This window comes from Oncorhynchus kisutch, linkage group LG23 (genome assembly GCF_002021735.2).
Source record: "Oncorhynchus kisutch isolate 150728-3 linkage group LG23, Okis_V2, whole genome shotgun sequence".
Lineage (NCBI taxonomy): Eukaryota > Metazoa > Chordata > Actinopteri > Salmoniformes > Salmonidae > Oncorhynchus > Oncorhynchus kisutch.
The window spans coordinates 34,266,655-34,290,851 of NC_034196.2; the positions used below are offsets into that span (position 1 = coordinate 34,266,655).

A 24,197-nucleotide genomic window follows, 5' to 3' on the forward strand; every position below is an offset into this window, starting at 1 on the left:
GTCACAGACAGACAGACATACCCACCCCTGAGGCTAAACTGATCCATGCCAGTAATAGTAATCAGAGAAGCCTACCCTTATTTCCACCATACATTATTTTGCTATAGATATAGTTGTCATGGTAGATATATCCATTATGAACATTACCCTGCAACATACATTACCCTAAAGCCATGAGTTGCAGGACATCCTACTTTGTGTGACATACATTTTATCTTACATAAGAATATGAAAATATAACATTTTTGTATTTCCATGTCATCTATTAGAACTAATAATTAAACCAGTCAATTTAACCAGATAAGAGCATTGTAATGTACTGGCAGTAGACATGAACCTGTCTAGATGACGACATCATGAGCAGCCTTTGTGCATCGTGCAAAGACATCCAAATTAGCCAATGATGTCAGCCGCTGGGGTGAGGACGGGACAGCCCCACCCCGTTCCATCACAGCTACGTGTACAGTAGCCAGCACAACATCCCTGTCATAAGCTCCATGTTCTTATTCAGTTATAGCAAAGGCTTAAAGTCATGCATGTATTATAGCTATTTACTCATCATCAATCAGTTATTTATTGAGGCTTGGTTTCCCCCGGAAAAATGAAGTCAATAGCTGGAAAGCTGAGACTCTGAGTGTTTACTGAGTGTCAGAAAATGAAGTAACAACCATTATAAACACACTATGAAATCTGCCCGTCTACAGTCAGATACACAGCACACCCAGATTGTGGTGGCAAAACACTGTCTGTACAGAAACATATCAGTCTAACTCTCAAATCAGACAGCTGCTGCTGAACAGTCACACATGCAGTAGTCAGATGCTGCAGTCAGAGGCACACATGACAATGTTTTGAAACAGTGGAGCGATCCAGCAGCAGCAGTCTTGTTTGGGTGGGTCAAAGAGAGAGGGGGGTGTGGGGGGGGGTTGATAACACAGCACCTTTAAAGACAGAGGGATTGAGAGAGAGGAGGGGGAGAGAGTGACGGAGAGGTACACATTACTTGTCTCACTCACCTTGTATGTTGTTTAACTGCTCCTGTCTGCAAAGGATGATCAGTGTGCTCCATCTCCTTCTCTTCCTTCCTCTCTCCCCTTAGTCCTCACTCTGTCTGGGTTAGCTTGATACAGTCAGACCAGAGCCAGGCGTAGGGAACAAAGACTATGACATCACAGTCTCACACAGTGAGACGACACTGTTCTCTCTCCACTCACTCTCTCTTACACACACACACACACTTCTCTCTCCTTCACTCACTCACTCTCTCTTACACACACACACACACTGTTCGCTCTCCTTCACTCACTCTCTCTCTCTCTCACACACACACACTTCTCTCTCCTTCACTCACTCACACACACTGTTCTCGCTCCTTCACTCACTCACTGACACACACACACACACACAATACATGTGGGTCACCAAAGCAAGAAGAGGGTGTGTCCAATTACATTAATTTACCCAGCATGCAGTAGGGGGGGTCAGTGGCCTCTAAAACATCCCTAAAAGCTTAATCAATGGGAAGCGTCTGGTCTTCTAGATTACCTATTGATCTGGTCACCATTCCAACATTAAAAATCATAACTCTTCCCTCAGAAGTGTTTGGAAAGATGGCCCAGTCTGTGAGCAGAATCGTTATAACCAGATACTAAACCACTAATCAGTGTATCCTATGGGGTGTGGCAGTGGGATAGGTAAGTGGTCATCAATACATCAAAGTGAGACATATTGATCATATTGTGTCATGGTTCAGAATGAGAATATTTGTTAAATGGATGTCAGCAAGCAATAATTGTGTTTTCTGGACACGCCCCTGCCAGTGTAAACCAAACTCCTGGTTCTAATTCAACACTGTGCTGTGCCTTTGTGTGAAAACCAGTGTTCAAATATGATTACACACCAAGCACAAGATAGAGCAGGCTTTTAATCATATAATCATTTATAATTACATCTGTTTTCCAGACAATCCCAGACAATCATCTGAGTGTGGATCAACCACAGAAGTCAAATAGCAACAAAAGATCACCATCACTATGACACACTCTCTCTCGTCATTGAAAAACAGCAGTTGATTAACTCCTATTATTGTTTTGGGAAAAAGATATGAGGCAAGTCATTATCTATGCAATCAATCCCACCACAGCAACATCTTTATGTTCAACCATTTACCAGTGAAAATGAAACGCTTACACGCAAGTGTGTGTACACAACCCAACGTAGACACACAAACCAGGAATTCAGAGGTGAATTGAGAAAATAATCACAGACCGCTGGAATGTACCACAGGGACCCTCACTGTATAGTCAGCTGTCATAACTAAGTTACAACGCTTCAGCAACCCATTGGCAGCCTATAATAATAATAAACTCTAAGGTGTCTGAGCACAGATAGACCATCAAAGGTTTTCATTGCACTTCTCTGCAAAAACACTTGGAGGTTTCACTTCTTTACAGAATTGGCAAAAACAAAGGAATACAAACAAAATATATAGAAAAAGAAGAAGGGGGAAACATTTACTTCTCTTTGGACACCGACATACCAATTACCAGCACAGAATCACTCAAACTTTCACATTTAGGTACCAACACTGTCATTCAGCATCCATTACATAGCATTGCTACAGTAGACAGACACACTTGAACGTATGTTAGTTAACATTTAAATGGCTAGTTGGCATTCTGAAGGAATCAGAACTCAGGTGAAGCTCATATGGACATGCCCGCTTGGATTACATCATCTCCCTCTTATACATTGTTAGAACAAAAGGGGCTATCTAGAACCCAAAAGGGTTCTTCAGCTGTCCCCATAGGATAACCCTTTGAAGAACCCTTTTGGGTTCCATGTAGAACCTTTTTGGGTTCCCTCTGGTTTTTACATGGAACCCAAAAGAGTTCTACCTGGAACCAAAAAAGGGTTCTCCTATGGGGACAGCCTCAGAACCCTTTTGGAACCATTTTTACTAAGAGGGTACACAACAACATCCTCCTGCCAACCGATACCAAAGAAAAGGAAAACAAGTTTCAACATCTGTGTTAGCGTGCAGTACTAACATGCACACTGCAGGTTAATGAACCTTTATGGTAAGAGGGATAAGGGTGAATATGATATTTCCCCAAGCAGAGAGACAAGTGCAGGCTGGTGCAGGCTAGTGACCTGGGGGAGTGTTGAATTCTGGGATATGGAGCTGGGGAGAAGTACGAGACGTGATAGAGATTTGACAGATATAGCCCTTCACACTCTTCCACACTGGTCACCTCTACCTCTATCCCTGCAGGGGGACTGGGGGTTGGACCCCCCTCTCTTTCCTCCCTGCTAGCCTGATATCCTGACCTGGGGCTACTCTCCTGAGGGTCCCCTCCTCCCCTGTAGATCTGCTGCGGTTTCCTATTAGCCTGGTCCCAGAATCGTTTGTGCCATCTTGCCAACTAGACCATAGAGAGTTAGTAAGACGGCACAAAACAGATCTGGGACAAGACTCATCTTCTACACCTCAAAACCTTGTGAAATCACTCACTAAGGAACAGAGAGAGAGAATCCCCTCATCTGCTTGTTCCTACTGTCTGTAAACATAATATTAGGGGGTCTTGATGGGATGAGCTTTAATCTGTATGACTTAAACAAATCAATTGTAATGTCTATGCGATGAGACGGCACGAGTCAGGCCAATCGGAAAACACTGTAGTCCTCCTCGGAAAGAAGCAGAACATTCAACTCTGAACATCCTTTTATTTCTTTACATTTTTTATTTTTTACATCAGTAAAAGTGGCCGACGTGTCGTCACTGAATGTCGTGTGTGGAGCAGAATGTACATGTTGACCCGAGTCTTCAAGCAGTGATTAACACTGACGATGTCACACTCCTTGGCATCATGGTCCCAAACACCACTACCTCCCTCCACTTCTCGTCTGAACACCTTTAACGATGACACACCTACTACACTGGTACAGCAGCTCTTTAGATTTAGACTTAACCAACCATAGCTGCTAACAGCATCAGAAACATGGTGTCACGCAATGTTACATTTTTCACTTAGAAATCTTTTTAAGATTTATTCAATAAATAAGACCTTTTCACTACGGTAGGATGATAATTGACAACTATGTCCTTCTGCACAGGTAATAGAATGAGGCGCGTTGCTACGTTTTACAAAGTGCTCCTGACAAGGCTTCTCTTCACCCAGGTGCTTCTCTTCACCCAGGTGCTTCTCTTCACCCAGGTGCTTCTCTTCACCCAGGTGCTTCTCTTCACCCAGGTGCTTCTCTTCACCCAGGTGTAGGAGTCAGACAGACAGATGACCTAGAAGGGAGGGAAGGAAGAAAAAAGTAGGCTTAAGGCTTCCGCATGCTTCTGTTTGGCTGGCGCCTAGCTGAGCTCGGCTAGGCTAACCGAACGAGTGTGCTCGCATAGCCACTTTAAAAGACCTTTGCTTGTAAATTGGAACGAAAAGCGTCAATAGTACTGTTTGTCTATCTTGAGACGCCGTAGCCAGTATACACTTCCTCAAAATAGTCAGAATTAATATAACTCTTTTCCTGAGGATATCTTAGTCTTGCAATTTTACATCTAACTAAGATGTTTTGGTACAGTATTTCTCAATGCGAAAATGAGCATGAAAACAAGTCATCTGTCATTGAATGACAACAAAGACTTTTCTGAAGAATCCCTACTGTTGAAAAATCAGATGAAGGCACATAGACTTCGGCTACCGACTTCGGCTTGCTTTAAGAAAAACATTTGTGTGTCCGAACAACTGAAAAAAACAACTTTACCCAAGTCCAAAACTAACAAAAACGACAGATTAAATTGTCCCGAACACAACCGTGAATTCACATTGATTCAGTGTTCCTTCCATTTTTTATGTGCATTAGCAACTCACAACAAAAAATAAACATAGCCAAGTGATCCCAGTTCTTCTCCCGACATTCTCTTTTCCCTTCGGTATGTGTCTCTCAATTTCGATCCGACCGCTCCCTCTACACACACTCTTGCTGACTCTGCATGACTGCAGCGGGTTTACTAACACATTAGTTATAGTAGCTATGTTGACTACGACGTTAGCTGATATGGTGACAAATATGTAGGCTGTGTGTAGCGGTTATGATATGGCATGATAATGTTTGGAATGGAAAGTTGTTGTGTTTGGCACTGATGTCCACAAGCAAAGGGAAAAGGTGAGAGGAGGTGATATGTTGTAATAGAAATAAGGCCACGCTCATTGAAATAGGCACCGACCGCCACTGGGTTACAACCTCCCCCCCACCTAAACATAGGCAGGTTCCAGACTGAAATATGAAACAAAAACAGGTAGGGGTGAAGTCAAACACAGGGAAAAAGAAAGCTGCATTTGGTGCGTTATCTACTGGTTAAAAAGGGACACATTTTGCATTCTAAGGCTATTAACTGTTTGTCTCAACTCCCAGTGATATTGATGAGAAAGACGCTCTTGCAGTTCTTCATTTAGCAAATTACCTCGCAACTGAACTAGGCCATTGACAATGGCTGCATACTAACTGAACTAGGCCATTGACAATGGCTGCATACCAACTGAACTAGGCCATTGACAATGGCTGCATACCAACTGAACTAGGCCATTGACAATGGCTGCATACCAACTGAACTAGGCCATTGACAATGGCTGCATACCAACTTTTTTGTAAATCAGGTCAACTGTGTTTGAGATCCCAGATACTGTAACTAGGTAGAGAGAGAGAGAGAGTGATAGAACATCATTTCCCTGAAGGGGAATTTGTCTTGCACAATAAAACATCAAAAGCTAAGCAATTCTATTCGAACATTTAAACGAAATTCAGTCGGTAACGCTAAGAAAAAATCCCTAACGGAAAATATTCTGGGTATGCAGCCATTGTCAATGGCCTAGTTCAGTTGATATGCAGCCATTGTCAATGGCCTAGTTCAGACAGTTCCAGGAGAATGACCTGAGCTACGTGAGAGAACAGAGTGGACTGTAGCGGGACCAGACAGTTCCAGGAGAATGACCTGAGCTACGTGAGAGAACAGAGTGGACTGTAGCGGGACCAGACAGTTCCAGAATAACCTGAGCTACGTGAGAGAACAGAGTGGACTGTAGCGGTACCAGACAGTTCCAGGAGAATGATCTGAGCTACGTGTGAGAACAGAGTGGACTTTAGTGGTACCAGACAGTTCCAGGAGAATGACCTGAGCTACGTGAGAGAACAGAGTAGACTGTAGCGGGACCAGACAGTTACAGGAGCCAACAGGTCTAGTACTGAAGTGTTTAGTAGAGACAGGAATGTTTATGCTACGTCGTCCTTAGACCTGAGGTGGGTGGTTGTGTGTGTGTGTGTGTTTGGGTTCTTGTGTATGGATGTGGGAAACCGTCAGTGGGCAGAGATGATGCTTGGGTGCGTGTGTATGTTTGCTTGCCAGTGTGTTTATAAATCAACACACTTGGGTGTGTGTGTAAACACAACGTGTTTAAGTGTGTGTCTCACCATTGTGTGTGTTTCTCAGAGTGCCCTGGTCTCTGCCTCGATCTTCCTCTCTCTGTGCAGGCTGTCTGTGTCGAGGGCCGGGGCCGACACGGTCTGTCTCACTGCAGTCTCAGGCCCTCCACCGTAGATACTGAGAAGATACTGCCACGTCTCCTCTGAGATCTGACCATAGTCAGCCCCTAGGAACACACACACATGCGCATATTAACACGTACAAATGAACACACACACGTGCACGCATTAACACATACAAATGAACACACACACATGCGCATATTAACACGTACAAATGAACACACACACGTGCATGCATTAACACATACAAATGAACACACACACGTGCGCACATTAACACATACAAATGAACACACACACGTGCACGCATTAACACATACAAATGAACACACAAATGCCCAGACCTATACACACAGGATCACGCACCCAGACAGACCGACCAATCGACACATGTAACAGCATATACTGCTTACTTTGCTTTAGTTGTATGTGTCCCCCTTTCATCACACCAATCTTACTGTTGTCAATAGGACCAGGGGGTTCTGAGAAGACAATGACAAGCACCCCCAAGAGCTTTAGTGTCGTTACTAAAGAACATTTCACACTGTATTTATTCCCTCTACATATTCGGGGCCAGTATTCATACATCGTCTCAGAGTTGGAGTGCTGATCTAGGATCAGTTTAGTCTATTAGATCATAATTGATAAGATTATAGGTACAGGTGGGGTCCTGATAATAGATCAGCACTCCTACTCTAAAACACTGTGTGTATATGGGCCCTGGTCTGCACAGAGGATACAATGTGATAATTATAGTGTATTAAGTAATCTTGATCTTTAGCTTCCATTGGTACTGTAATGCCTCTGATTATAAATCAACCATTCTCATAGAATCGTACCGTTGTCTTTGCCCTTGACGAAGTTCTCCCACTCCCTGAACCACTGCATGCTGATACACAAGATGACTGTAGGAGCCTCCTCCGCCTGGAACTCTTTATTCAACTGGAGACAGACCGGGAGAACAGGTGAGGCCTTTGATACAGGACACGCCACACACTTACAGGGAAGCGCACACACACACAGTGACCCATCCCTCTTACCCTGATAAAGGTGTCTATTTCCACCTTTCTGCGTTTGACGAGAGCCTCTATCTCCACCTGGCAGATAGCACACACGTACAGGTGGTTCACTGCTGGGCCTCCTCCAAAACTAGGAGAGAGACAGACAGACAGTTCGATGGACAGAGAAATAGATTGGCATTCAGACAGAAGCTGTGTTCGAATACTAACATACTGTATACTACATAGGATTAGTTCATTTTAGTATACCGTAAACAAACAGTATCCTTTCAGTTGAGCGTACTAGCTCTTCGCCTGTCTATCAGAAGTTGATGCTGTTGCTATGCAACCTATTGATGGACAGTCAGACAGAGAAACAGGTGGACAGTCAGATGGACAGTCAGATGGCCAGTCAGTTAGACAGATGGACAACCAGTCAGACAGACAGACCGACAGAGTCACAGACAGTTAGACAGACAGACAGTTAGTCAGACAGACAGACAGACAGTCAGACAGACCGACAGTCACAGACAGTTAGACAGACCGTCTGATGGACAGTCAGTTAGACAGACCGTCTGATGGACAGAGACAGATGGACAGTCAATTAGACAGACAAGTGGGTAGGAAGACAGACAGTCGGATCTTACCTGTTGTACAGGTACTCCCATACATTCTGCGGCAGGATCACCACCAGGTCGTCTATATAGTGGTACTTGTTGGGTGGGATCCCTGGACAAAACGTGAAGAAGATTATTTCAATGAGGTTGTGCTTGGGGTTGAGAGTGGTTGTGCTGGGGGTTGAGAGTGGTTGTGCTGGGGGTTGAGAGTGGTTGTGCTTGGTATTTGATGGTGGGGTTGGTATTTGATGGTGGGGTTGGTGAGGGCATAGAAATAGAATCCCTAGATCCTCAGACCAGATCAGTGGAGGCTGCTGCTAAGGGGAGAACGGCTAATAATAGCTGGACGGAGTAAATGGAATAGCATCAAACATTTTTATGTGTTTGATACCATTCTATTCACTCCATTCCAGCCGTTATTATGAGCCATCCTTCCCTCAGCAGCAGCCTCCACTGGAATAGATGGGTGGCGTTTGTACTTTTGGGACTACTCTTGGTTCCAGTGTGCCAGGAAGCTCAATCAAGCACATCTCAAAGTATTTGAAAGAAAACAAGTACTACTTGAAGTGAGCCCAGGTCTAGATTGAGTCTGGTTGATGTTCAGGATGGGTTCTGGTGGTAGGTCCAGTACAGTTCTGACCTCCGTGCTGGCAGAGAAAGGTGTAGTTGATGTTTAGGATGTGTTTTTGTGGTAGGTTAAGTACAGTTCTGACCTCCGTGCTGGCAGAGAAAGGTGTGGTTGATGTTTAGGATGTGTTTTTGTGGTAGGTTAAGTACAGTTCTGACCTCCGTGCTGGCAGAGAAAGGTGTAGTTGATGTTTAGGATGTGTTTTTGTGGTAGGTTAAGTACAGTTCTGACCTCCGTGCTGGCAGAGAAAGGTGTGGTTGATGTTTAGGATGTGTTTTTGTGGTAGGTTAAGTACAGTTCTGACCTCCGTGCTGGCAGAGAAAGGTGTAGTTGATGTTTAGGATGTGTTTTTGTGGTAGGTTAAGTACAGTTCTGACCTCCGTGCTGGCAGAGAAAGGTGTGGTTGATGTTTAGGATGTGTTTTTGTGGTAGGTTAAGTACAGTTCTGACCTCCGTGCTGGCAGAGAAAGGTGTGGTTGCTGATGGGCCCTGGCTCAGTGAAGGTGTTGAACTTGTTGAGCCACTCTCTGGAGATGTAGAACTGCAGCAGGCTGGGCTCCTTCATGTTGGCTAGAGCCACAACCTTCTGCCTCTCCCTCACTGACTCCTCACTGCTCTTCCTGTGGACACACACACACACACGTGAGCACACACACACACACACACACGCATGCAGGCACACATAGACGCACACATGACCAGACACACACACACCATAACTAGTTCAGCAAAACAGAAATACATTGTTATTATCATTGTAATGTGGTATGAAGGTTAGTCTCGCCTGTAGAAGAGCACATAGGCCTCAGCATTCTGCACCACCGTCTCATGGACCTCTGTTACATACTGGTCATCAAACTCATACCACTGACCGTTGATCACGTTCTGACAGTACGCTATGTAGTGACCACCTGGGGGGGAGAGAGACAGAGACCGAGAGGCAGAGAGACAGAGAGACAGAGAGGCAGAGAGGCAGAGAGACAGAGATCGAGAGGCAGAGGCAGAGAGACAGAGGCAGAGAGGCAGAGGCAGAGAGAGAGAGGCAGAGAGAGAGAGGCAGAGAGAGAGAGGCAGAGAGAGAGAGGCAGAGAGAGAGAGGCAGAGAGAGAGAGGCAGAGAGAGAGGCAGAGAGAGAGAGGCAGAGAGAGAGAGGCAGAGAGAGAGAGGCAGAGAGAGAGAGGCAGAGAGAGAGGCAGAGAGAGAGGCAGAGAGAGAGGCAGAGAGAGAGGCAGAGAGAGAGGCAGAGAGAGAGGCAGAGAGAGAGGCAGAGAGAGAGGCAGAGAGACAGAGAGACAGAGAGACCGAGAGACCGAGAGACCGAGAGACCGAGAGAGAGAGGCAGAGAGAGAGAGGCAGAGAGGCAGAGAGGCAGAGAGACAGAGAGACAGAGAGGCAGAGAGACAGAGACAGAGGCAGAGAGGCAGAGAGACAGATGCAGAGAGACAGATGCAGAGAGACAGAGAGGCAGAGAGGCAGAGAGGCAGAGAGAGAGAGGCAGAGAGACAGAGAGGCAGAGAGACAGAGAGGCAGAGAGACAGAGAGGCAGAGACAGAGAGGCAGAGAGGCAGAGAGACAGAGAGGCAGAGACAGAGAGGCAGAGAGACAGATGCAGAGAGGCAGAGAGAGAGGCAGAGAGAGAGGCAGAGAGAGAGGCAGAGAGAGAGGCAGAGAGAGAGGCAGAGAGAGAGGCAGAGAGAGAGGCAGAGAGAGAGGCAGAGAGAGAGGCAGAGAGAGAGGCAGAGAGAGAGGCAGAGAGAGAGGCAGAGAGACCGAGAGACCGAGAGACAGAGAGACAGAGAGACAGAGAGACAGAGAGAGAGACAGAGAGACAGAGAGACCGAGAGAGAGAGGCAGAGAGGCAGAGAGGCAGAGAGGCAGAGAGACAGAGAGACAGAGAGGCAGAGAGACAGAGGCAGAGAGGCAGAGAGACAGATGCAGAGAGACAGATGCAGAGAGACAGAGACAGAGAGGCAGAGACAGAGAGACAGAGAGGCAGAGAGGCAGAGAGACAGAGAGGCAGAGAGAGAGAGGCAGAGAGACAGAGAGGCAGAGACACAGATGCAGAGAGGCAGAGAGAGAGGCAGAGAGAGAGGCAGAGAGAGAGGCAGAGAGAGAGGCAGAGAGAGAGGCAGAGAGAGAGGCAGAGAGAGAGGCAGAGAGAGAGGCAGAGAGAGAGGCAGAGAGAGAGGCAGAGAGAGAGGCAGAGAGAGAGGCAGAGAGAGAGGCAGAGAGACCGAGAGACCGAGAGACAGAGAGGCAGAGAGGCAGAGACAGAGAGGCAGAGAGACAGAGAGGCAGAGAGACAGAGAGGCAGAGACAGAGAGGCAGAGAGACAGATGCAGAGAGGCAGAGACAGAGGCAGAGAGACAGAGAGGCAGAGAGACAGAGAGGCAGAGAGACAGAGAGGCAGAGAGACAGAGAGGCAGAGAGACAGAGAGGCAGAGAGACAGAGACAGAGAGGCAGAGAGACAGAGATGCAGAGAGGCAGAGACCGAGAGGCAGAGAGGCAGAGACCGAGAGGCAGAGAGACCGAGAGGCAGAGAGGCAGAGACCGAGAGGCAGAGAGGCAGAGACCGAGAGGCAGAGAGGCAGAGACCGAGAGGCAGAGAGGCAGAGACCGAGAGGCAGAGAGGCAGAGACCGAGAGGCAGAGACCGAGAGGCAGAGAGGCAGAGACCGAGAGGCAGAGAGGCAGAGACCGAGAGGCAGAGACCGAGAGGCAGAGAGGCAGAGACCGAGAGGCAGAGACCGAGAGGCAGAGACCGAGAGGCAGAGACCGAGAGGCAGAGACCGAGAGGCAGAGAGACAGAGGCAGAGAGGCAGAGGCAGAGAGACAGAGACAGAGAGGAAGGAATTGCAGAAAGGTAGATAAAGGTATGCTGTGAAATCAACCAGATTCATCAGTGTGCGGCTATCTATTTCTGTACCATGACCTCCCTTTCTGTACCCTGCAGCTGAACGTTACTGGTTGTGATAAACTCACATTTTTACATGAGTTGACACACATTTTGAGTTGAATCAAAACCGTGAAGCCTAACACCCATGTTCCCTAAACGTCAGGTAGTACAGTCAGTCAACTGTTACTTGTTACTCACTGCCTGCGGTGCCATGGTGACAGATGACGGACAGCAGATCGTAAGTGGTGATCTGGGAGAGGCTATCCTTGGCCAGGAAAGGTCGGAGGTCGAGTCCCTCCAATGGGAAGGCCACGTGACTGTTGATCTTGAAGGAGTACATCACCTCATGACGAAAACGCTTCAGGTGAATGCACAGAATCTGTACACACACAAAATGTTTCATGTAGATTTCCTGAAACAAATGCCTTATCTTCACAATGAAAATCAACAACATTACACAACTTCGGTATGTTTAGTCGCTTTGATAAAGCTTGTTTTAACATCTTTGCAGAATGTCAAAGTATGAGATAACAGAAGGGGACAAAGATAAGAGCATTACCTCAGGTAGCTGAAGTACTTTGCAATATTTAACACCATTTCTCAATCTGCAAGATAAGTGAAAGAGTATTAAAATGTGTGCTGAAATGTGATCTGTATTTTCAACTAGGCAGATTAATCTTCTAATGCTAAATGGAACTACAAATTCTCCAAAATACTTACTTTCTACACTTTTCACAGCTGTACATGTTGTCCCCTGCAAAACAATTAAGAAATTACTGAAATGATTTCACGCCAGGATATGGTTTAATAAAAAAAAAATGTAAGCAGGAAAATCCTATTGAGACCAATGTCTCTTTGGCAGGGAGCCCTGCGTCACAAAAAGTGCGCTGTGATAAGCAGTATCTAATGGTTTTAATGCAGTGGCAGCTGCATTCATATAGATAATGTCTCCTTAATCCAGGGCCGACAGGAACATTGATTTAATGATCTGTTTTCTACTATTAAGCGAGAGGCACCATTTATTTCTAATGAAGAAACCCAGTTTTATTCTCAGCTTCTTAGTTAACTAATCTACAGTGCCTTGCGAAAGTATTCGGCCCCCTTGAACTTTGCGACGTTTTGCCACATTTCAGGCTTCAAACATAAAGATATAAAACAGTATTTTTTTGTGAAGAATCAACAACAAGTGGGACACAATCATGAAGTGGAACGACATTTATTGGATATTTCAAACTTTTTTAACAAATCAAAAACTGAGCGTGCAAAATTATTCAGCCCCTTTACTTTCAGTGCAGCAAACTCTCTCCAGAAGTTCAGTGAGGATCTCTGAATGATCCAATGTTGACCTAAATGACTAATGATGATAAATACAATCCACCTCCGTATAAATGCACCTGCACTGTGATAGTCTCAGAGGTCCGTTAAAAGCGCAGAGAGCATCATGAAGAACAAGGAACACACCAGGCAGTTCAAGGGGGCCGAATACTTTCGCAAGGCACTGTATATGCGTTTTAAAAGACAACTTATCACCCATCCAAATGCCTTGGTATTTCTAAGAGGGATGACGCTCAATTTGCAGACATGTAAATCTGTGGAGTCAATGTTGTGGGCTCTAGAAAATAACATACACTTCTTCCTAATTCAGTACCAGTTTAAAGTTAACAAGAGCTTTGTGTGTGACATTAAAAGCAGCCAGTAGATCAGGGATGTTGATGCATTTTATTGAACAACTGTATATTTTTGAGTTTACCTTTGAGCTCATCAGCAGCAAAGAAGGCAGCGAGACAGTCCTCCAGCGTTACCATGGGGCCCCAAAACCAGCTGGGGATACAGGACACCACAAACCTGCAGAGGGGGGAGTGGGGGGGGTATACAGGAATAAATAGCAAGTATTATGTAGCTGTTACATGTGGTTTACTACTTGTTACAAGGTCGTTACATACTAGGTAAGGTTATTTCCTTGGAATGAATCATGGCAATGGTAAGTCTTACATTGCACAACTGGCTGTTGCAGATAGAAATGTAATGAATAGAGCTGACACCATTCCTTGTTCTAGATGACAGTCAATCACATCTGTTCTACACAATACATTTCTATCTGAAGGTTCTGTAATGTTGCACCCTCTTGAACGGGCCCCAATGCTAGCCCCATCCATTGACCCCTACCCCATCCCCAGCTCTCTACCCTCATCCCCAGCTCTCTACCCTCATCCCCAGCTCTCTACCCCCATCCCCAGCTCACTACCCCCACCCCCAGCCCTCTACCATCATCCCCAGCCCTCTACCATCATCCCCAGCCCTCTACCATCACCCACAGCCCTCTACCATCATCCACAGCCCTCTACCCCCAGCCCCAGCTCTCTACCCCCAGCCCCAGCTCTCTACCCCCAGCCCCAGCTCTCTACCCCCAGCCCCAGCCCTCTACCCCCAGCCCTCTACCCCCATCCCCAGCCCTCAACCCTCAACCCCCAGCCCTCAACCATCACCCCCAGCCCTCTACCCCCAGCCCTCTACCCCCAGCCCTCTACCCCCAGCCCTCTACCCCCAGCCCTCTACCCCCAGCCCTCTACCCCCAGCCCTCTACACCCAGCCCTCTACACCCAGCCCTCTACCCCCAGCTCCTACAGCTGCCTTCCCCTGACCTGCGTATGGAGTCCATGATGTAGGTGATCCAGCCCTGTGAGCCGTAGACGTCCAGAGAGACACCGGTCTTGGCTGGGATGTTCTGGTGGATGGAGGAGTGTAGCTTGGCAAGGTCCTCCTTACCTGGGATGGGCAGAGACAGGTCCTGGAAGGTCTCCACAGTGGTCGAAACCTAAAGGGGGGAAGGGAGAGGAGAAGAGAGAGAGGGGGCGATGAGAGGAAATGGACCAAAACTTCTGTTAAAAGCTCTACAAATTAAAAGAGGTCAACATTCAATATTCATGTGACAGTACTGAGGTTTCAGAGGTAGTAAAGCAGAGTTCCTATGGGAGTGTCGCCCCCTGGTGGTGGTCCACACACACAGCACAGCTCACCCTGTCGCAGGTCAGACACTGGACCAGGCTGAGGATGGAGCCGTCAAATATGTCTGAGATGACACTGCGGTAGAGAGACTGTTTCTTCTTCTTGGCACCCAGGATCAGCTGGGCTAAGAGGTAGATTATGGGAAATGGAGTGAAATAGTTTGTGTGTGTGAGAGGGTAAGGTGTGTCTCTGTGTTTGGGTGGGAGAGTGTGTGCACACGTGACAGTGTGTGTGTGTGTATGGACGAGGACACCCCCCATACCTTTCTTGAAGGAGTATGTGGGCCCTGCAGAGCGGAGGGTGCTAGAGCGAGGGGGGCTGGAGGAGAGTTTTGGTTGCAGCTCCTGGACCGTACGGACAGGGCTGCAGGGGCGAGACTGGGGGCGCTGCTGCATCGATGCCTCGTTGTCTGGCTCTGGGTAGGAGAGGAAAGAGGAAGAGGGGGCTTTTAAGAGATTACTCACAAATCACTACAACAGGTCACTATACACACACACTACATTTTCTACTTCCACCATTACCAAAAATCTCAAATCTAATCCAAATCAAACTCTATTTATATAGTACATTTCAGACATGGATGCAACAAAATGCGATTCACAGAAGAAAAAACATGAAAAAAAAAACTGATATTTACTACACAACAAACAAGAAGATAAACTAAAGAATAACAAAAAATGAATGACTAAAAAGCACCCTAAGGAAAAGCAAAGCTAAAAAGGTGTGTTTTAAGATCTTTTAAAAGATCTTTTAAATATGTCCACAGTTTCAACCCCACTCAAGTTCTCTGGCAGGCTATTCCAAATGCAGGGGGCATAGTAACTAAAGGCTGCCTCTCCATGCCTTTTGGTCCTAGGCTTTGGGATAGTTAACAGAGGTAGTAAGAGGACTTGAGGGACCTACTGGGTACATAACTTAAAAGCATATCTGGCATGTTTTGGGGTGCACAATTGTGGACTGATTTAAAAACCAATAAAATAATCTTAAAATGAATTCTAAAACTCAGGCAGCCCGTGCAGAGAATTTCAAACCGGTGCATAACGTATGCTCTCCGTCTGGTCCTGGTCAGTACCTGTCTATTCTGTATGTTTTGCAGTTGACCAATGGCTTTCTTGGGTAGACCAGACAGGAGAGCATTACAACAGTCAAGCCTGCTTGTAATAAAAGCATGTATGAGTCTCTCTGTATCAGACAGAGAGAAACGGACGCACCTTGGCAATGTTTCACAGGTGGAAGAAAAGCGATTTTTGAAGACATTCCTACGGTGTGACTCGAAATTGGGTTCAGAATCTAAAATGATACTTGTTTAATATTTATTGCCTGTGAATTAAAATATGCGTCCAGATTCTCTTTCTGTGCTTTGGCTCCAACAATAACAAAGCCCATACCTGGAGTGTTGCTGCTCTGCATCTGCCCCTGTGTTTGACTCTGACTGGGGCTCTGTGGTCTAGGGGGGGTCCCCTCCTCCTCCTCCGCCCCCCTCTCTAGAGCCCCCTTCTCGGCCGCCGCCGTATCCACATCTGCGTCCTCGTCCATCTCCTGGGAGCCTCCGTGGAGGGGCGAGCCCAAAACCCTCTTCTCCTTCAGCCTCTCTTTCTCCGAGATGGGTCCTCCTGTCCCTGATCGCCCCCCAGTGCCTCCCACCCTCGCCCCCCCGCACTCGTCCTGGATGAGCAGCCCCGCCTCCCCCAGCCCTCCTCCTTCTCCCCGGTCGCTGCTGGCACCTGAGTCGCAGGAGAGGAACTCGTCCTCGGCGGGGGAGCGGTCGCTCCCGTCCCTCCGCTCGTCCCCCTCACCCCCCCTGCCGAACTCTGCCAATGGCTCCTTGAGCTCCTCGTGGAGCTGGTCCATCAGACAGCGCAGAAACTCCTGGGTATCCTATGTAGTAGTATACAGGGCGAGAGGGAGAGTGTGTGGAACTGTCTTATATACTCAGATCTCACACACACACACACACACACTACACAAACAAAGAGGTAGAAGAGGGGAGGATGCTGCTCTATCAAGTAGAAAGAGAGAGGGGATATTGGTGTGGGAGGACTACGAAGCAGGGAAAGTGTTTGTGTGTGTTTGTTCCCTGCAGCGCTTAGGCACAGAAAGTCATTGAGAGTGTGTGTGATGGTGAAAGAAGGTGAAGCATTAAGAGAAACAGAGAGAAAGCATGCTGATCACACAGGCTCAACACAATACTATTTTCACAGCAGTTTTGTCATTGTATTTTTCCACAGCAATCAAAACCAAAAGTCACATACACACAATCCCATTCCAATCAACCAAACACCCATTAAGCCAAGCAGTAACATCAAAATGCCCACTAGTTACTGTGTGTTAGTTACAGCATGTCAGCATCCCAAATGGCACCCTATTCCCTATATAGTGCACTACTTTTGACCAGATCCATAGCGCTATGGTCAAAAGTAGTGCACTACACAGAGAATAGGGTGCCACTTGGGAAGATCTCAATTGCATACTCCTCACGTCAACTCTCCTCGTCTCCTGACTTTCTCCTTCAATGGGTTTTGAGAAGGAGACGAGGAGAAAGGACGCGAGGAGTATGCAATGGAGATCTTCCCCATTTCACTGTCTTGGCACCCTACTTCCAGGTATCACTGACAGGGTTAGCCAATCAGCAACACAACAATCAACCTATGAAACTTCACTGTCCCTGGGGGTCCATTTGGTTTGTGGCAACAGTAATTATTTTGGGGGTATGGGACACAGGTAGAGGTGGGTTAAGTCGGGGGTTAAAGAGAGGAGCCAGAGGGGGGGGTAGGGCTAGGGGTCAGGTCATAATTTTGTTTCCTACCTGCTGGGAGCTTGCCCCTACCTGCTGGGCGTAGCCACGGAACATAGGGTTGACCAGCTTGATTCCCTGGGACAAACTGGTGGGGACCACGTAACTAGGCCTGGAGGAAAGAGAGAGAGTGGTGGAGGAAAGAGAGAGAGTGGTGGAGGAAAGAGAGAGAGTGGTGGAGGAAAGAGAGAGAGTGGTGGAGGAAAGAGAGAGAGTGGTGGAGGAAAGAGAGAGAGAGTTACAGAGAGAGAAGGAACGTGAGAGCGAGGAAATGAAGAAGAGGAAGCAGAATGTGTAGCAGACCATGACTAAGCAGGTAGACTCATTAAACATACGTTAAGTCACACGTTTTCTGGGATAGCCCCCCTTGTGAAAGTGTCTTGGGGTAAGATGTATTTTCTTCTATTACATAGGTCAGACAGTATCATTTAAAAACACAATTTTGCTGCATTCTTGTGAATATCTAGCCCAAAAATGTGCATGTTGAATGGTACATACAGACTGTAATATTCAACATATTAGCATGTCCATTGGTACACTACCGTTTCTTGTGCCAGAGCTCAGAGATTAGTTTCTGGTAGCTCTTGCACAGCGCAGGTTTCTTGTCTGTCCGCACCAGTCCACTGCAGTCCAGGAAGAACTGAGTGAGAGGAGGACTGTAGTAGAGGGATTAGGGGAGGTTAGAGTGGTTAGAGGGGGTTAGGGGAGGGACGGAGAAGAAAGAAAGAACTGGTCAGTTGGAGATCCAATCTATGAAAACTAACACACTGGCTTCTGCTGAGAAGAGCAATCCCTACAGGATTCCACAGATTTTTCTGCAGGCTAAAATGATTGATTTTGCCTCGGCAATTATGACATTTTGCATGCAATAAATGTGCAGTGATTGGTTGAAATTGCGAGCCCTCTTTTTGTACCGCAGTGACGGATCAGTCTTACGGGATACCATTGTGATGAATTTACTGTTTTATGCGGGTGATTGGTCAAATATGCAGGCCCTCGGATAATACACTGAGTATAGCAAACATTGGTAACACTTTCCTAATTTTGAGTTGCGCACCCCCCTCCTCCCCCCAGAAAAGCCTTGATTTGTCGGGCATGGACTCTATAAGGTGTTGAAAGTGTTCCACAGGGATGCTGGCCCTTGTTGATTCCAATGCTTCCCAGTTGTGTCAAGTTGGCTGGATGACCTTCAGGTGGTGGACCATTCTTTATACACACGGGAAACTGTTCAGAATGAAAGCCCCAGCAGCATTACAGTTCTTGACACAAACAAAAAAGACCCCACTGAACGATTCAGTACGTTAAAGACCCCACTGAACGATTCAGAACTTGTCATCATCATCAAAGCACGTTTTCACCCACTCTATAATATGCAGGGAATTGTTGATTTTGCAAAAAAATTCTGCTATTACAGAATCGTGAAAGAACTGGAAGACGAATACACATATGCTCACACACTTTCAGCTTTACGAAACGAGACAGGAAGTGACCTCACCAGTTGGACAGGGCTTGAAGAGCTGCGTTCATGTAGCAGGAGTTACCGATATTCTTCATCCCTGTCAGACCTTTGAGAAAGATGTAGGGGGAAAAAAAGAAGAAGCTTAATAACGTCATACAGGTATATTTATAATATTATATGGTAGGACTACGATACAAGCCACTCCCCTGTTTACACCTAATATTTGGAGAACAGGCCTACATACAGTATGTGGGATCTTCATTTGACCAGTTTCTCACAGGAGTAAAATATTCCTGGATGATTCGATTAACCTAAGTGATCATTTATTATGGGAAATTAGCTTTGCTAGGCTACAGTAGGCTATAGTTTAGGTGTGTGATCTAATTAGTAAGAACTGCAGGCTTTCAGTGAATTTATGTAAACCACAAGGCTCATTTTAATTTCTTGCAGCACATGAAAATTATCTGCAACAACAGAGTGATCAAATTAAGATACTACATCTGTTAGTGAAAATGCATGACATGGACCCTGTCAGTTAATATTGACCGTCAGTCTATTACCATTGTCTGGTACGTACTCTTAGGCCCCAAAGCAATTATATTTCTCTTAACCCAGAGCTCGTCTCATTAGGCTCTCAGATAATTTGGGAGGTCCCTGACAAAATCAGCTTGGCACAATTCACTAAGGAATAGACTTGCTAAGCGTGTCATCTAGACAAAAGGATGAACAAAACGATTGTACAGAGCTCTATATCTGATCGTATGTTACATTTAAAATGCAGACCATATCTGATGGCTATGGTTGTCACCCATAAAGAGAGAACTTCTGGTTGAATGCATTCAGCTGCGCAACTGACTAGGTATCCCCTGTACAGGCTAAGGGTATCAGTTGAACTGTGTATATGTTGGACAATATACAGTGCATTCAGAAAATATTCAGACTCCTTCACTTTTTCCACATTTTGTTACAGCCTAGTTCTAAAATTAAATTTGTATTTTTCCTCAATCAATAATGACAAAGCAAAAACAGTTTTAGAAATGTTACACATTTATTACAAATAAAAAACTTAACATTTACATAAGTATTCAGACCCTTTGCTCAGTACTTTCTTTAAGCACCTTTGGCAGCGATTACAGCATTGAGTCTTCTTGTGTATGACACTACAAGCTTGGCACACCTGTATTTGGGGAGTTTCTCCCATTCTTCTCTGCAGATCCTCTCAAGCTGTCAGGTTGGATGGGGAGCATTTCTGCAAAGCTATTTTCAGTTCTCTCCAGTGATGTTTGATTGGGTTCAAGTCCGGGCCACTCAAGGACATTCAGAGACTTGTCCCGAAGCCACTCCTGCATTGTCTTGGCTGTGTGCTTAGGGTTTTTCTCCTGTTGGAAATTGAACCTTCGCCCCAGTCTAAGGTCCTGAGCACTCTGGAACAGGTTTTCATCAAGGATCTCTCTGCACGTTGCTTCTTTCATCTTTCCCTCGATTCCAACTAGTCTTGCAGTCCCTGACGCTGAAAAACATCCCCACAGCATGATGATGCTGCTGCTACCACCATACTTCACCATAGGGATGGTATTGGCCAGGTGATGAGCGGTGCCTGGTTTCCTCCAGATGCTTGGCATTCAGGCCAAATACTTCAATCTTGGTTTCATCAGACCAGAGAATCTTGTTTCTCATGGTCAGAGTCCTTGAGGCAAATACCAGACGGGCTGTCATGTTCCTTTTACTGAGGAGTGGCTTCGGTCTGGCCACTCTACCATAAAGGCCTTATTGGTGGAGTGCTACAGAGATGGTTGTCCTTCTGGAAGGTTCTCCCATCTCAACAGAGGAACTCTGTCAGAGTGACCATCGGGTTCTTGGTCACCTCCCTGACCAAGGCCCTTCTCCCCTGATTGCTCAGTTTGTCTGGGCGGCCAGCTCTAGGAAGAGTCTTGGTGGTTCCAAACTTCTTCCATTTAAGAATGATGGTGGCCACTGTGTTCTTGGGGACCTTCAATGCTGCAGAGGTTTTTTGGCACTCTTCCTCAGATCTGTGCCTTGACACAATCCTGTCTCAGGGCTCTACGGACAATTCCTACCTCATGGCCTGCACTGTCAACTGTGGGACCTTAAATAGACAGGTTTGTGCCTTTCCAAATCATGTCCAATCAATTGAATTTACCACAGGTGGTTGTAAAAACAATCAAGTTGTAGAAACATCTCAAGCATGATCAATGGAAACAGGATGCATCTGAGCTGGAAAAAGTGAAGGGGTCTGAATACTTTCCAAATGCACTGTATTCTTTACTGTTATTGAATGGTTGCCATGATGACCAGAGGGGGGGGGGGGGGTCAGAGGTTACCTCTGGGTTTGAGGTCATCCTCCTCTGACTCTGACCCCTCTTCTTCTGCCACCGCGATGGGCACCGCCTTCAACGGGCGGTGGTGACTCACTGGTTGATGAAATGCATCCTGGGAAAATTATTCGTTGTCATTAAAAAAACGAATAAGAACATAAGTCTGTGTGCCTGTGGGAAGCCAATTAAAATATAAAAACACAGAATCAGCTGCATTTCAGCTCACAAGTGTGAATGTGAGCTGATCAAAATTAAACATAGTTGAGTAAAACTTTATAATAAATAAATGATTTATACACAGTACATAATGCAGGCCTTCTGAATAGTTTATGAACCCTTTCTAAATTAAAATATATTTTAGCCATAGTTGATATAGGGCCAATCCCAAATGGCTCCCTATATAGTGCACTAATTTAGACCAGTGCCCAAAAGGCACGTAAACATAGTATAGTTGAATATAGCTGAGCTGACCTTTGTGCGATGGCGTACCTGGTTGTCCATAGCTTTACAGTGGTGGGGAGTGTGAGTGGCAGACATAGCAGATACTACTGCAGGCCTCTGCTCTAGAAACACCTCCCTCTCACACACATAGCACCAGATCCTGAATGTTGTCAGGTTTACTGTCAGGCTGTGTTTCTTAGTCTAGGGGGGAGAGACACAGAGACACACGCCCACACACTTAATACGATTTTGAAAAACATTTTTGTTGCATGAAATGCTAGGGTGGCAGGTAGCCTAGTGGTTAGGGAGGTGAGACAGCAACCGAAGGGCTGCAAGTTCAAATCCCGGGTCCGATGGGAAAAATCTGTCAGGAAGTGAGCTGGCAACCACAGGGTTGCTGGTATTAAATCCTAAATGCTGTTGCACTCTGAGGAGGTGGAAGTCAAATTTCGGTTGAGCCAATAAAGTGATCTTGAAATAGCATCTCTCACAACCCAAAGAAGAAAAGCTCTGAGCAGAATTCACCTGAGCGTGTAGGGTGCTGTGATCTGAAAAGGATTCTCCACAGCCAACATATGGACACTCGCTCTGAACAAAATAAAAAAAACTATTACATTAGTCTACGGGTAAAAATATATATTATGGTCCACAGAATATCTGAAACAGTGAAGAAAAGCAGCCTCTGCTGTTTACCTGAAGACAGGCCCAGAGGTTGGGTCCTCCTGCTACACATAACTGGCAGGTTCCCTTCAAAACACAAAACAATTATACAGCACCATCTCCTGTGTGATTTTGTCAGACCACCAGAATGTATTGTACATTTTGTGGGACTTGGGGCCTTTTAGACCAGAAAAATATGTTAAGGCAAATCTAGAAGACATGACTCAAGAGCAAAAGACATGACTTTGGTCACATTGCACCCATTCCATACATATTTTAGATGCTTGACAATGCGAGAGCTAGGGGATATAAGGCTATATCTGCAAGATGATTCTGAGATAATTGTCTTTAAAGTTCCAACCCCTCATTGGTTTTAATGGTGTCAGCATTTTTCATATTGTATTCTTTTGAACTTTAACAATATGAATTTAGGTATTTACAGTATAATTTTGAGCAAAATGCAAATAGAACCTTATAGTCCCAAGCTCGACTGGGAAAATCTCTTTAGAAACCATCATTTCTCTTACCTTGGATTTCTGCAGAAGGTCCTCCTTGGTGACCTCCCCTATGGATTCCAGGTGGGGACAAATGTCCCCCAGGTCACTCATGTTTATTCAACTTCTTCTAAAGATCTAGCTAATAATACACAAAAATATGAATCTGATATTTTGTTTGTGTAGATAAAACAATACATTGAAGCAAGCTGACATCAGTAAGTGGCTACAATAAGTAGACACACTTCAATCAAGGGGTGTGTCTGACTCTGCCAGAGTAGACTATTACAAAACGTATGTCGAATTAGTCGTACTGAAGCAGGGAATGTCGCCGAATATTATGCTCTTTAGTTTAGCTAGGAAGCTAACGTTACTCTACTCACTCAAAGCTTTGGAATTACTGCATTTACTAGTAACTAGCTGCCTGACAACCCATCGACATTCTAGAAATGGATAATCAATTAACTAAACATCTAACTATCGCACATCAGCCAACACAGGTACACTTTTTTAATTTTATAAAACCAATTCCTGCACTATGGTTTGGCTAGAGACACCGACATCTGACAGCTCTGCTGCAAACTGAAGGCCCTGTTTTTCCACGCCTAACTAGCATCAAAAATCGATGATGACATCGACAACAAATACATGAATCTCAACATGAGCTATTTACCAACACCAGGCGATGTCACAACAATATTCAGATAAGTTCATTTAAGGGGAAACGTGCGTTAAAAATAGGTAAACACCTAGCTAGCGATGGTATCCTGGCTAGCTACTGTGGCTGTTGTACGGAATAGATACCCCATCCCACTTACTCCCCCGCCCAACTCACACACTGGTTTAACGTCAGTGTTGTTATGCACCACGTCAGCAAGAACTAGCAGCTTGTTGCTTTATTTCATAGGGATGTTGTTTCGATTCCTTATGATACAATTTACTGGAATACATGTGTCAATAATATATGTTGGAAAAAGGTATGGTTATTACCACACAAATACCTGCTTGTTAACAAGGTGAAATAGGTCTCTTTCAGAATGATCCATAAGTATTACCCTGCGAATCATTACCTGAAGAAACTCAAAGACATTAACGGTCCTTTTTGTGTTGAGCGTCCAGAAACAGCTTTGCATTGATTTTGGCACTGTCTACACGTAAAGAGATTATGACAAGACATTTGTAGTTAATAATATTCTTGAAGACTTGTTTACATTTTAGTCTTATCCAGAGCAATTTACAGTAACGAGTGCAAACATTTTCGTACTGGTCCCCCGTATGAATCAAACCCACAACCCTGGCTTTGCAAGCGCCATGCGCTA

General features: G+C 45.7%; 1 protein-coding gene across 7 annotated transcripts; it reads right to left on the reverse strand.

The window, feature by feature from the left end:
* Window positions 1-1,904: 1,904 nt before the first annotated feature.
* Window positions 1,905-23,755, reverse strand: usp20 (ubiquitin specific peptidase 20). Of its 7 annotated transcripts, none has more exons than XM_031802698.1 (25): window positions 23,628-23,755; window positions 22,912-23,020; window positions 22,418-22,471; window positions 22,250-22,312; window positions 21,755-21,925; window positions 21,290-21,398; window positions 18,984-19,053; window positions 18,031-18,144; window positions 17,501-17,600; window positions 16,083-16,572; window positions 14,957-15,109; window positions 14,706-14,818; window positions 14,331-14,503; window positions 13,439-13,533; window positions 12,409-12,442; window positions 12,248-12,293; window positions 11,887-12,067; window positions 9,577-9,703; window positions 9,243-9,412; window positions 8,195-8,276; window positions 7,590-7,698; window positions 7,389-7,491; window positions 6,963-7,031; window positions 6,475-6,653; window positions 1,905-4,297 (listed from the first exon to the last, which is right to left on the reverse strand). In XM_031802698.1, the coding sequence occupies exons 2-24, from the start codon at window positions 22,990-22,992 to the stop codon at window positions 6,490-6,492; spliced, it is 2,871 nt and encodes a 956-aa protein (XP_031658558.1). In that variant the 5' UTR covers window positions 22,993-23,020; window positions 23,628-23,755; the 3' UTR covers window positions 1,905-4,297; window positions 6,475-6,489. The 7 variants fall into 7 exon arrangements, with proteins under 7 accessions (XP_031658558.1, XP_031658559.1, XP_031658560.1 ...); XM_031802699.1 differs by having other exon boundaries at window positions 23,552-23,732; XM_031802700.1 differs by having other exon boundaries at window positions 22,912-23,016; window positions 23,628-23,705.
* Between the last annotated feature and the right edge of the window lie 442 nt (window positions 23,756-24,197).

Excerpts from the sequence above, each read along its gene's own strand:
- usp20 (XM_031802698.1), bottom strand. The coding sequence starts at position 22,992 with ATGAGTGACCTGGGGGACATTTGTCCCCACCTGGAATCCATAGGGGAG. Across the intron at positions 22,313-22,417 it reads ACCTCTGGGCCTGTCTTCAG|AGCGAGTGTCCATATGTTGG; the intron begins GTAAACAGCAGA and ends TATTTTGTTCAG. Across the intron at positions 21,399-21,754 it reads AGGTACGCCATCGCACAAAG|GATGCATTTCATCAACCAGT; the intron begins GTCAGCTCAGCT and ends TAATTTTCCCAG.